The 13,728-nt window shown below is 39.2% G+C and overlaps 1 protein-coding gene across 1 annotated transcript in view; it reads right to left on the bottom strand.

Annotated features, from left to right (window-relative positions):
* The window catches only part of ATP8A1 (ATPase phospholipid transporting 8A1), a 222,138-nt gene that overhangs the window by 97,580 nt on the left and 110,830 nt on the right, over nt 1-13,728 (bottom strand). The window contains exons 21-22 of the mRNA XM_044912996.1: nt 11,516-11,600; nt 8,492-8,631 (exon numbers count right to left, since the gene is read on the bottom strand). Coding sequence (XP_044768931.1) covers nt 8,492-8,631; nt 11,516-11,600 — 225 coding nt within the window. The remainder of the gene's footprint in view (nt 1-8,491; nt 8,632-11,515; nt 11,601-13,728) is intronic.

Raw genomic sequence — 13,728 nt, 5'->3', positions numbered from 1 at the left:
ATTAAGACTTGGCCAAGGTGGGGAAAGGATGGGCAAAGGAATTCCGAACAGAAGAAATCACAAGTGTGAAGACAGAAGTATGCAAAAGCATATTGTGTTTGAGAAGTTGCCATTTAGACAATATGGGAATAATACATGAAACGAGGTGTGGCAGTGATTTAAATGATGCTAATCTGGTAGGATTGCTCTAAGGATGAAATTGGACTAGTCGTCTCAAACTTTGAGTAGTAATCAGGAAAAAGATGAGGCTGGAAAAGCCAGTAGGGAATGGAAAAGGAAGGGTCTGCGTGTTTTGTGCAGGATTCCAAAGACAAAGGTTATGTGAGGAAGAGTTTTAGAAAAGGGATAGGATAAGACTTACATTCCAGAGAGATTACTGGTGGCTGACTAGGGACGGATTAGGAAGAACAGAGGCCTTAAGACCAGTTAAGAGGCTATGGCAGTTACCATCCTGTTTAGCTTGAAAATATGGTAACCCTGGACTCAGGATACGCTGATGGGTATGTGATCCCTAGTAATTTTATAGCGCTGACTCGCAAAGTTTGCCGGGCTCCTCTCTGTTCTGCGTTTCACTGGTCAGAATTCACCCTTGTGGTTTTTCTTCTCAGTGTCTTGGAGCACATAACAATGGAGTTTTATTTAAAAAAGGAGAACCTTGTACTTCTTTCCTCTCAATGTAAGTGGGGCTACAGAACACTAGGACTAAGTGCATTAAACCACTGGGATGGCTCAAATATTTGCCTGCTTCTGGAGCAATCAGGCAACCAATTCATTTTTCCAAGGCCAAGAAGGAGATTTTAACTTGGTGCTTTTTGAACCACGGAAAATCATACTTGAACTCTCATGCAGCCGAGGGCTTGCCAAATAAGGTCAGAATTCACACACCCAGCTGAAAGGAATCAGGATTTGAGAGGCGATTGGGTGTAGCCTGCAAAAACAACATCCATCTTCTCTGAGAGAGAAGAGAGCAATACCCAGTGTGGAAAGTCTACCCTGAAATGCTCATAGTAAGAGATCTATCAGGCCAGAAAGGAGACGCATGTGAACAAAGGGAAACTTAAAAATTTTAAATACGATTCTAAAGATGAGTTGAGGGAAAATCATGAAAAACAAACTTCTGTCCCCATTTTTAAGGAAAATTGGGTACACAGAGGCCCCCTCGTTGACTCTGTGGACATGTCCCAACCACACCAGTACCTCTCAAGTGCTGAGCTGGTGATTATGCAACCAACATGCTTGGTTACATTTTATCTCTCAAGTTTACAACATTTTATGTACATTCTTGCTTTCTTCTAAACCAAACCCACAGAATGACATACAGATTATTAACATGGGATTTGGAATTAAGGCAGAACTGGGATTTGAATCCCTGTTCTGCTGACCACTCGATATGTGTCCTTCAGCAAGTGGCTTTCCTAAGAATTTCCTAACCTGCAAGATAAGGTTAAAAATACGGACTAAGTAGGGTCGTTCTCAGAATGAAATTAGATCAGTCATCTCAAAACTTAAAAAAAAATTTTTTTTTGAGTAGTATCATAGGAAAAATTGTTGAGTACTCACCTAGGACATTGCTATGTTTTTGTAAAACATGTTTGTCCTGTTCATATTAATAAATTATCTACTTTGCAGAATGCAAAAACAGAAATTATAAAAAAGCTGAGATAAAATATAAATAGAAACAGAAGCTATAACATTTTCCTGCTCACCCCAAAGGATCATCTTGTGTACCCCATTTTAAAGGCCCTTGAACTAAGTAATCAGGGTAAAGAGGAGAAGACTTGGAGTTTAGTCAATGCCCAAAAGTGGCAGGTCCTAGTAGGTGAGCTGATAGACTGCAAATATTCTTAAGGAAACAGCAAAACAGGAAACTGCTGGAATTTTAAACCATAAAATCACTGGTACATGATGTAAATTTTCATTTAGTACACTTCATTTTTTAGTACAAACAAAAGTGATATTTGCAGCTACTAAGAATAGAAGTGGTAGTTTTATCTGAAAAAGCATTACATTCTAATACAGAAGTTACTTTGAACTTGGCAGTCATAAATGTTCAAGAAAGTCCTGTTTTCCATTAAGTTTTATATTTTTCTAGTAATCCTCCAAACCACTCATTGCCACATGTTGCGAAGGGTGCTAAACTGTCGCGTTTAGTCACGCTGAGTGTAATGGTTGATCTGTATTATGCCACATCAAAGCAGTCTTTAAAAAAACCTAGAAATGTCAGCCACATTTGAGGGAAGAGTAAAGGAAATAATGTAAAAAAGATCACTACACCTCATTGTCCTATCTTAGTGACTCATCTCGGTGCCCGGGGCACTAAGTCCTGTCTGGAATGAACATTTTTCAGTTTACAAGTGCCCTGCCTATCTCCACCCACTAAAACTGAAGACAGGGATGTCTCTGTCCCTGTCCCCTGCTGCGCCTGAGAGCCCAGAACAGAGCCTGTCATGTGTTCAGACATGTGCTATTGAATCATTCCAACCATGTGCTTCCCACAGTCATGTATTAAATAACTTAGAAAACAAGTCTTTAAAATGGCTGGGTCTACATTTCTACAGAATGCATTCTTGAAAATTATTAGCTCTTTTCCCCAACATATCCCTAAATTAATCCCTAGTGACAAAACATGTGATATGAACATCCTCACTGTGGAGAAAGCATGGGCTGTATTAGTAATAGGGGCCAGGCTTTCGTTAAGCAAGCACCTACTATAGAAACTTAGCTTCTGGATAAATTTTTAATTGAATCATTTATTCATTCATCATATATTTATTCACTAGTTAACACAGGGAAGATAGGCAGGTGCTGGAAATACAGTGATGAATACCATAAAAACAGTCCTTGCTCTCATGAAGCTTCAATTTAGTGGAGGCTCTACATTAATCAAAAATTACAAAATGTGTATGAAACACTGTTATCTGATTCAAAGGAGAGCTAGATTGTCAAAGCTACAGTTTTCTGATTACTCTTAAGTGCAGAAATGATCTTCTCTGACTCATAATCTATTAAAAATAGTGTATCAGGTAAGTTATCATTTTTTAAAACAGATGTTGTAACCTATGCCTAACAAGAAAAAAAAGAAAAAAGAAGAAAAACCAACCTGATCACTAGTGAAATCCTGCTTCAATCATTGCCCAATCTAGAGAGGTGTTAGATCTCACTCTGTTTTCTGTTACTGCTCAAGATAAATAATTTGCTTTCATAAACACTAGATGCAATTAGTAGGTAATTTGTGCAATGCTAAAGATATAACTGCATTTTTCTATTGAAGCAAATAAATATAAAACGTTTTCAAAAACCTGTATTTACCATGAAGGCACACCTTCCTATTTCAGCCAATAATTTAATTATAAAATCTTCCCTGAAAAGATCAGAGCCCTCTCCGCTATTAATTTTCAAAGGAACCCAGCAGCAGAGTATGAATATGAGGCAAAAAAAAATTTGTTTTAGAAACACGTCAGAATAAATCTAAAGTGACAGATCAAAGAACAAGGTGAGAAATTTCAGAGAAACCACTGCTAATGAAGCATAAAGCTTCATAATTATTCTGTTACTTATCTGTAATATTTCCTGGCCAAATACAAATAAATTAATTATAAATTTTATTTTAAAACTCAGATTTTTAAAAATGCAGACCAACACTATTAAGTGGTCTCATAATCTAAAATTATGAGTCCAAATATATTAATTGTCTTTCAAAAGAACAAGTTTAAAGTAGGTAAAGCAGGTCAAGTACATGCTCTGAAAGACTGAGACAACTAAGTTTTCTGAAGTGGTGAGGAAGAGATGAAGAGGTGTTACCTTCCATAAAACCCAAAGCGATCCACAATTCCCCTTCCTAAACTGGGTCAAGACACCTCAAGTACCTGATAGGATTCTAATTAATCTCTTTTGCATTTTAACTATGTGAACCTTCTTGTTCCTGTATGATTTTGTCTTCCTAGGAATAAATACTGCCTCTTGGCCTATATTTAGTAACAGAAAAAAAGATATTTCAGGAACCTCTTGAAACAGCTTATAGCATTAGAATTTTTTTCTTTTTAAATCCTGTAAGTTTACCATCTGAATGCAAGTGTTAGAGCTCAGACTGTCCCACCTGATAGCAGAGATGATGCTGTTATTTTAGATGGATGTAGAAGTCCTAAATCCTCTCCTCTAACAATGACTGTCAATAGGGAAAACAATATCCAGAGGACTTTTTCAAACCTCTCACATTTCCTTCTTTCCTTTAGTGCCCTGGAGGGTCAAAGGAGTACTTTCTAGTGCTCAGATTGCTGGGAAAGAAAAGTGACAAAGCAGTGTGCCAAGGGACCAATGTCATTATCTTGTTGGATGTTCTTGGTATATTTGGATATTTTTGCAGCTTATGCTAGGAGTTTATAGCACCCAAAGGAATAAGGCTTTAACCAAATTTCAAAAACTGAATTACTTGTTTGAACAAACACTGGAGGGATAAGATAGAGAGTAAGGTTTAAAAGTACAACCTTCATCATTTATAACATTTTACCTCTTTTGTAACATATTAAAAATATTTTTGTTTTCAGGAAAAACTACAAATCTTTCAAATTTTGAATGTCTTTTTTTTTTTTTTAAAGATTTTATTTATTTATTTGACAGAGAGAGATAGCAAGATAGGGAACACAAGCAAGGGGAGTGTGAGAGGGGAAGCAGGCTTCCCGCTGAGCAGGGAGCCGGATGCGGGGCTCAATCCCAGAACCCTGGGATCATGACCTGAGCCGAAAGCAGATGCTTAACGACTGAGTCACCCAGGCGCCCCAAATTTTGAATGTCTTTAATGTAACACTATCACTAACGTGTCAATGGCATTTCACAGAATTAATTCAAATATGTTCAGAAACAATTTGTATAGGACCACAATGATCTGATCTTTCATTGAAAAGTGAAAAATATTGAAAATATATAGTATTCTGAGGAGCACATTTCCAAAAATTTTACACACAGATGGAATATTATATGGTTTTCAAACGGTGCTCAGTGGAACCCCAGAATTGTGAAAAAGCTCCTCATAGACCATGATGAGGGCAAGGTGCTGAGGCTGAGGGGAGAGCCAATGTGGGGCTTCTCCCTACCCCTCCACTCTTTAAACAGAGCAGCTTTGCTTTTATCTACTATATATATGATGATTCAGGCAATATTTTGTTTGGAAAATGGGTTTTGCTCTTAAAAAAAAGATTTAAAAACGACTCTCATGGTTTAAAATTCACTATCTCATATGCGAAGTCCATTCTTACGGTCTGCATAAAAAAGATTCCAATCACATAAAAAAAGATTACATAATCAACATGTCTCATTTAAAGTAGCCAAAAAAGAAGCCAAAACGGTTGACCCCTAACTGTACACAGCTGAATTTAAAGCCGGGGCAATGCACCAGCAGGATACGTGCTCTGACATGTTGAAACCTGCCTCAGTGGGGTGGTTTTAATGGCAGTCACCCCCAATTCCTATGGAACACTAACCCCTGTTGATTTTAACAAAGAACGGAAGCTAAGACCAAGGAAGGAGTGATATCGTCCCGGCTCTAGATACATTAAAAACCCAACAGTCTTCCAATGATCGGGGATGGGAAAAGCATTTGTCAGAAAAATAGCTCTCAGTGGCAGACTCTTCAGTATCATGTGCCTGTTCTTTTTCCCTACAAAGACCTCTGATCTTTTGTATAGTAAATCAAAACCAAAAACAACCTCCTCCAACCACCCATCTCCTTTAACTGGTAAAATAACCCTTTGGGTTTCATTTTAAAAGTTACCACCTCTCTGAAGGCTTCCGTTGGACCAAGTTTGTGGGTCACCACCCTGGGTTCCTTTAGATTTCCTTACTTAAGGAATTTGTTCAGACCGTGATGCTCAGGGTCTCAGCTGAGTGTTCCTTGTTTGTTTGTGCTTCCCCAATACCTAACATCTATTAGAAGCCTAATTAAAGTTAATGAAATTAATACTTGAATGAAATTATGGTTTCGGGGTAGGGATGGACACAGAAAACCAGTCCTTATTTGGAAGCTGGCTGAGCAAGGGAACCAATCCCTTCACCTTTCTGGCTTTCAGATTTTTTTCAGTAAAACTTAGAGACCATGGCTTATCAGAAAGTAAAAAGGAAATAGGTATAAATTCCTCTTTTCATTCATTTTAGGAAAGAGGCACTCAGAGGGAGACATCTGTATTTGTAAGCTAAAAATATACATGTAATGCCATTTCCCCAGGCAACTTAAATTTCAGTGTGACTCATGATCGCCATCTGCTGGAGAGAAGCTGACCATCTTTTTCATTTAAAAGATGGAAGTCACAAGGTTTTTAATATCAGATACTGTGTGCACACACACACACACACAGCCCCCCCCCAACAACTGTTAAACCTATAAAATATAATCTATAAACTCTAGAGTGCTCAGAGTAAAAATGTTATTAGGCACATTTAAACATTCAACTCCAGAATTTTTGACAGTATGCTTCCTATAGAAACAAAATTTAATGTTTCGAATCCATTTTCAAATATTTGACTGTAACTTATTGTATATTAATTCTACCACATTACCATGGAGGGCAAAGGCTCCATTATCTTCAGGCTGTGTCCATAAGGAGACAGGAGAAAAGTTATTTCCAAATGGTAGTTTTTTGTTTTGTTTTAGTTCTCAAAAGAATAAGAAAGGCAACAGATTAAAAATCAATACCGTTAGTACTTTAGGACAACAAGTAACTTTGGTCAGAGAGATTGAAAGAGATTATGGTCATGGCCTTATAAATAATAAAATATTTTATTTTGCCACGTAATGTCCCAAAGACATACTCATATATAAATACATCTGGAAAGAGAGAGAGAGACACTCAACAAGTTAACTGAGAGAGAGCTGTGTGTGTAATTCTACAACTGGGGGACGAGTATCAAGCTGGAAGATGTCATATATGCTATCACATGTCTTTGAGAAATAAGCAGGATACAAAAATAAGTTCAAACATAAGGAAGGTCTGAGAAACAAACCAGCTTCTAAAGTGATCACAGTCTATTGAGGAGACAGGAGAGACAATATCTAGAGTCACATATGGCCACTGTATTCAGCAGAGAAAACTGCCTGCAGCTAGGGTGGGACATTCCCCGGTATTACACAAAGGGGATGGCACACGGGGAAGGGAGGCGCAACCACCTTTCAAGAAAGGAAGCACCAGGGAGTAAATTGCTTGAAAGAGAGGAAGGAGTTAAAAAAAAAAAAAAAGTCAGCTTTTACTTATCTGCAGGCAGGATTCAGTAAGCTGAAGCTAATAGACAAACCTGATCCTGTGCAGTATAAACATGAATAAAGTTAAGGAATTCTGCAATTAGGAAGTTATTTGATGGAAAGTGAAAGGTTAGAATGAAGATAACTTAAGTAGCCGGGAGCATGAACTCTGGAGCCAGAATGAGGATTCTGGCTACCCTCTTTTGAACTGTGTAATCTCAACCAAATTTCTTTTTTTTTTTTTTTTAAGATTTTATTTATTTATTCATGAGAGAGAGAGAGAGAGAGAGGCAGAGGGAGGAGCAGGCTCCCAAGGAGCAGGGAGCCGACGCGGGACTCGATCCCAGGACCCTGAGATCATGACCTGAGCCGAAGGCAGACGCTTAACCATCTGAGCCACCCAGGCGCCCTCAACCAAATTTCTTAACCTCTCTGTTTCCTTGGTGTCTTCATCTGTAAAACTGGAATGAACAATACCTAGCTCAAAGGGACGTTGTGAGGATTAAGTAGTTAATAGATTCAAGGGCTCCAAACAGCACCTGGCACACAGTGAGTACTACACAAAAATGTTTGCTATTTTTAATTAAGGAAGCAAGATTTCTTGCTATTTATAAAGCATCAATAAGAGTGTATCCATCACTTTTTGGATGAATAGCCTTGGTTTCCTTATCTGTAAAATGAGAGTATTTTTAGTTGTGACGCAAATGAGGGATGTGTGTCTATGTACACACACACATTTATGTACACACACACATACATTTATGTACACACACACACACACACACACACACACACTGGCTAGCCAGGGATAAGCACTGGGTTGTTCACTTATACATTTTTATTATTAGCTACAGAGTCACACAAGCTGTATTTTTATTATATTATTTTGTATTACACATGATACACCATGATCAACTCTATGCACACATGCATGCATATGTAACTTGTGTGCAAGTGTGTGGGGGGAGGGCACGCTTATCTTCAGTGACACAGATGCAACAGTAGACATCGGCAAGAAGCGGTTAGACTAGCCTAACTTTGATCCAAAATTATAAAAAGTAGGAAGATCTATACAAAGCAATTCTAGAGACTTTTCAGCAAAAGCCTTAACCAGTATTAAGATTTGTTAATGCTCGGACCAGAGGAGACTCAACAGTAAGAGGTGTGTCAAGATATTCTGATCTTTATTTATTGGCTCCTTGAAAAGACTGAAGTTTTCTGGAAACCAAGTTTTCTGTATGAGCAAAATGGTCTTTCACGTACCTTTTCAATCAACTCATAACTCTCTTCGAGCTTCAGCAGCCGGTTCTGCACAGACGTGGATGCGCGCTGATAGACCGCTCGCCATTCCTCAAAGTCGCTCTCCGAAATCTCAGCCACAGCGAAACATAAAGTTCTTAACCCTGAAAGAAGGTAGCAGACATCCCCCCAACACCAAATAATATTTCATTCAGAAGTCTGACCCTTCCATTTTTATATAACTAAGTCTTGTTTTGAAAAGACCAATTCAATTCAAATAATATGGTTGACGTCTGATTCAGTTAGGACACAACCTCAGTGTAAAATGGGTATCAAAGCTCCCCTTACCTTCAGCTGGCCCCCTGATTTTGATTCCCAGCTCTTTCAATACAGCCTTTGTGCTTTTTCCAAAGTGATTTTTTCCTGACACCCTGATCTTATCAGGTTATTCTTTTGCTTGAAATCTTCCAATCGTTCATCCCCAGGATGAAGTCCAACTGCCAAAGGCTAGCTCACTCACCATGTACCAAGTGTCTTCGACCTCCTTCCCTGCCATTTACCTCCTATATACCCGGGTCTCTGCACATGCTGGTCACTTTTTCTCCATTTCGCCCCCTCCAACTCTCTCCACTGTCTGCCTTGCGTCTACTTTAAGACTCGGTTCATGCCAATATCTCTGAAGAATTCTCCTCTCACTCAGACCCGAGGCAGAAATCCCAAAATGCTCATATGGTGTGAACGACAATGTTCCATATTGTTTTTCTTGTGGAGCTCCTCTGTTAGTGTATAGCTCCTGGAGGGGAGGGCCCTGAGTTCTTCAGTTCCATAGCTCCCGTACTGAGCACAGTGGCTGGCTTACAACAGAGGCTTCATAGACGCTTATGAAGAAAGAGAGGGACCCCAGTGGAATTTACTTGGAAAGCCATCTGCCTCTTACAGGGATATATGGTTGTGCTTATTACTGCTCTTCGTCACTGCAAATTTGTAGTATATTTAAGAAACAAAACAGAGGATCATAGGAGAAGAGAGGAAAAAATAAAACAAGATGAAATCAGAGAAGGAGACAAACCATTAAGAGACTTAATCATAGGAAACAAACTGAGGGTTGCTGGAGGGGAGGGGGCGGGGGGATGGGGTAATGGGGTGATGGACATTAAGGAGGGCACATGATGTAATGAGCACTGGGTATTATATAAGACTGATGAATCACTGACCTCTACCTCTGAAATTAATAACATATTATATGTTAATTAATTGAATTTAAATTAAAAAAAAAGGAAGTAGTAAAAAAAAAAGTCTAAAAAAACTGAGGTATAGTGACAAAACAAAGGACTCATCAGAAACACCCTGGGAAAACAATCGAAGCTGATGTTTGAGGTGACCTACTCCCAGTGCTTGGTGCCTATCAATTTCATAATTCACTTGGAAGCAACCCTCAGCCAGAAAAAAATAGTGGATTGGAACAAAGAAGAAACAAAAGCATTTAGCAGCCAGGACAAATGCAGTTAATTAGGTTCCTGAGAAGACAACACCCTCACTCAAGGTCATTAACTCTCAGAATAACTAGGTGCTAGTGATCTCAAGCCAAATAAAATATGGCCAGGGAACATGTCAGAAACAAGCAGCAGAGAACATAAGACATAAAGTGCCCAGAGGACTCTATCTTCTTCCAAGAAAGGAGTAGGGTTGTCTGTTGCCAGCTCACTGAGCACAGAACTTAAATCTTTGGGGCCATATCAGGACATGTTTTTCTCTTTTGGAAACTTGGCTGGAGACTTATTCAGGGGTAGCCATGGAGTCTAAGTGTTGTTCAGCCTAGGGCCAGAAAGAATAGCGTGGAGGTGAAGGCCAAGCCAACTCAGCTCTGTCTAAGAGCTGGAGTATCTTCATATCACAACCAGAGAAGACAAGGATGCTCCCTGAACTCTCCCTTACCATTAAAAGAACCAGTGCTGGACGCCAGCTAGGCTCTACCTGCCAAGTTCCACTGAAGATGAACGTGAGCATCTCCATGCTCTTGCACTTTCAGAGAACTGAGAGAAGGGTCTCTATGTCCTTGCTTTTCGAAGCCTAGTGCTTTTAAAAACAATCCTATCTTTTCATCACTTGGATGAAGAGGAAAAAGGATTTGATCAGAGGTCAGGCTTGCTGCCATTGGCAACGGTTCAAGCTGAGGCAGACAAGAGTGAAAATTTCGATGGGAGATTGATTGATTTTAATTTTTTTTTTAAAAGATTTTGTTCATTTATTTGTCGGAGAGAGAGAGACAGAGAGCACAAGCAGGGGGAGCAGCAGAGGGAGAGGGAGAAGCAGGCTCGCCGCTGAGCAAGGAGCCCGATGCGGGGCCCGATCCCAGGACCCTCGGATCATGACCTGAGCCGAAGGCAGATGCCCTAGAAGGGATATTTAGATACAGTTCCGGCTGCTTCTGTTAAGTTCAGAGATAAGACTCTACAAATTCTTGGAGTAATTGACCCTACTGTTTAAGTACTCTCATGTCCTCCCATCTAATCTAGATCATCCCCCTAGACTGTTGAGCTGTACAAATCATATATTTCAGTAGGACAGAGAGACAGGACTCAGCCTGTTTACCGTGATTCCCAGGACTCACACGGAGCCTGTCCTTTGGTAAGGGCTTAAGAAATCTTGAGTTGAAACTACACTGAGTAACTATTTTAATAGTTATATGGGCTTATTTATTTCTTTTCCTCTTTCTTACTCAGATTAGAATATCCAGTTTTTTGGGTCCCTTTCCTCCTACACTGCTAGAAATACAGTGTATTTAAAGTGTGAATAGTACCCATTCTAAAAACTGAACAGATTTATACACCCTACACCCCCAAAACATAGGGACCAAGTCTCTCAAAATTTTAACATAGGAAATCAATACAGAAATAATGGGAACAGCACATAGTATAACCTAAATTATCAGATAATTGTTATCTTGCTTTAGGAATTTCTAAGTAAAATAACAACAATCCTGCAAGACATTAGTAGTAGATGATTTCTTTTTATTGTAATCATGCTTTATTGCCATATTACACTCACCTTCTGTAGCAAACTGCTCTAAATGTTTTAGGGTAATTTCTTTGTATTTTGACGTCTCTGCCAGTCTATCATATATTACAGTGTCCTGGAAAACAAACAGAGGTAAATACACTTAAGCATTTTGAGTTTAATAACACTGATGTTGGCAACATTATGAGCAGCAAATTAGTATAAAAACAACCACTTTGAGCATTAGCTTTAAAGCATAAAATATTTTTTCTCTAATAACACTTTCCCTAATGACGCTAAGAAACAAGGTTTGAGTCCCATATGTTCATCTTTCTCCTTTGTGAATAAACCTGGACTTAACTCCGGTGTTACGCATCTCATATTCTACCAGCACTTCGCTTATCTTGCAAGATCTCCCCCACCCCTGAAGGTTTTTTTTGCAGGACACTGCAGGGAATAGGCACTCTATGAAGACATAGGTGCCATAGGGGAGAATGGTCCGGCACTCAAAAAGTTTGGGAAATGCTGGCTGAACAAAGCCTGCCTTGCGGTAATACTTCTTGGAGCCTTTAAAATGCTAATGTGCCCAGTGGATCTCTAAGAGGGCCATATGGTATGTGCTCCAAACTCATTCACTATGGAGTCCGAGCTACAGATTAGGGCATCTGTATGGGACTGGTGCTCCCACAGAACAAACGTTGAGAAACACAGGTCCAAATGCACAGAGAGGGCTGGTGGGTATTACAGGGAGAATTTCGAACAAACCTAGCATTGCCGGTAGCCGAATATTTCTGATTGTGTCACTTTAGCCTCTAAAAGCTCAATTCACTTAGTTTGTGAAATTCAATTACTGGATTATCTTTAAAGTCCCTGTCAGCCTGAACGTATGTACCACTGACTTTTCTCTGATTTTTGCCCCTTTAGAAACTGCTTATTGTTCCTTTAGTTTATTCCTCGGCTTGGGTTTAATGTTTTAAGAATTTTAGTGTTTGGCCTCCATGGTTTTATTAGACTAGGAAAAAATAAATCATTTACCTGCAATTACTTTCTCAGTGGTATTACCCATTTTGGGGTCTCCAGTCTCAGGGCTGAGATTTGGAAGCAGACTAATGGAGTATGATTTAGAACCCTTGAGAGAAACAAGAACTTAGTGACCTCAGAACAGATGGAATATTCCAGGCCCCAATTATGAATTTCTTTTCATTTTTCAGTGGTGGAATGGGAAGGGGGGCAAAGCAAAAGGAAATGATAATTTCCCCTCTTGGCTCCTTTCTAGGAATGAAAGGTATAACTCATGAACTCTGTTTTTTTCCAGAGGCTAATGACATTTTCAATGAAATTAAAATAGGCCATTTTAAAACTAAGAAAATCTCTAAAAAAATTAACATCATGACAACAAAAGTGATAAGGGAGATTAAATTCTGCCATGTAGCCAAGTTTTCTAGTGGAAGAAACTGATGCTTGAAATAGAATTTTCTACTTTCTTTATAGTATCAAGGAAAGCAGGGGACAGAATGTGGCCTTCTACATGAATTAGACAGTATGTTTTTAAGTGACAGTCAATTGGCCAGGCTTACATGTGAGAAATAAATACATACAAATAACCTCTTCACCCAAAGTAATGGCTTCACATGGTTATGACCAAAAAAGGTTTCTTCACAGGAACTAAAGCATGTGTATCCCCTAAGATCAGACTTAGAGCCTACTGAGTCTACATTTGCAGGAAATCCTAACTGAATTTACTCATGTGGTGTCCCAGCCCTCAGCAAGGTGAGAGTGGAAAATTGGGCATGAGGGGATGCTCCCCAGGTGGCGCATAGTCAATAAAGAGCCTAGGGCTTCACGATGAATAATTCATCTTAGGTCAATTTTCACTTGAAAAGTCGTTTTCCTATTCATCTTTTAGACTCAGGTTCCAATGCTGCTCCGTCCTCACCTACTGTGTCTTGCACGTGGCAGTTGTTCAAAAAATACGTATTACACGAATAAAAACCTGATGTAGTCCTCAGTCAGCCTGAGGACAATATTGTCAAATAAAGAAGGACTATACAGTGAAATGCAAGAGTCAATAGTAAGAAGGTAACAAATAGAAAAAAAGAGGTCTGACATAATTACTTATTTAAGCACTGCAATTTATACTGAAGTTATCTAGGTAATCTTGCTACAAATTAGGCAGTTGCCAGGAGGACTCTGATTTTGTTGTCAGGTTACCCAACAGGGGGAGACTGACCTGCCGCATGAAGCTTTGGCCTCTGTGATCTGGA

This window comes from Neomonachus schauinslandi, chromosome 2 (genome assembly GCF_002201575.2).
Source record: "Neomonachus schauinslandi chromosome 2, ASM220157v2, whole genome shotgun sequence".
Classification (NCBI taxonomy): Eukaryota; Metazoa; Chordata; class Mammalia; order Carnivora; family Phocidae; genus Neomonachus; species Neomonachus schauinslandi.
Note: the sequence above shows the minus strand (reverse complement) of the source record. Positions and strands in the feature narration are given on the sequence as shown.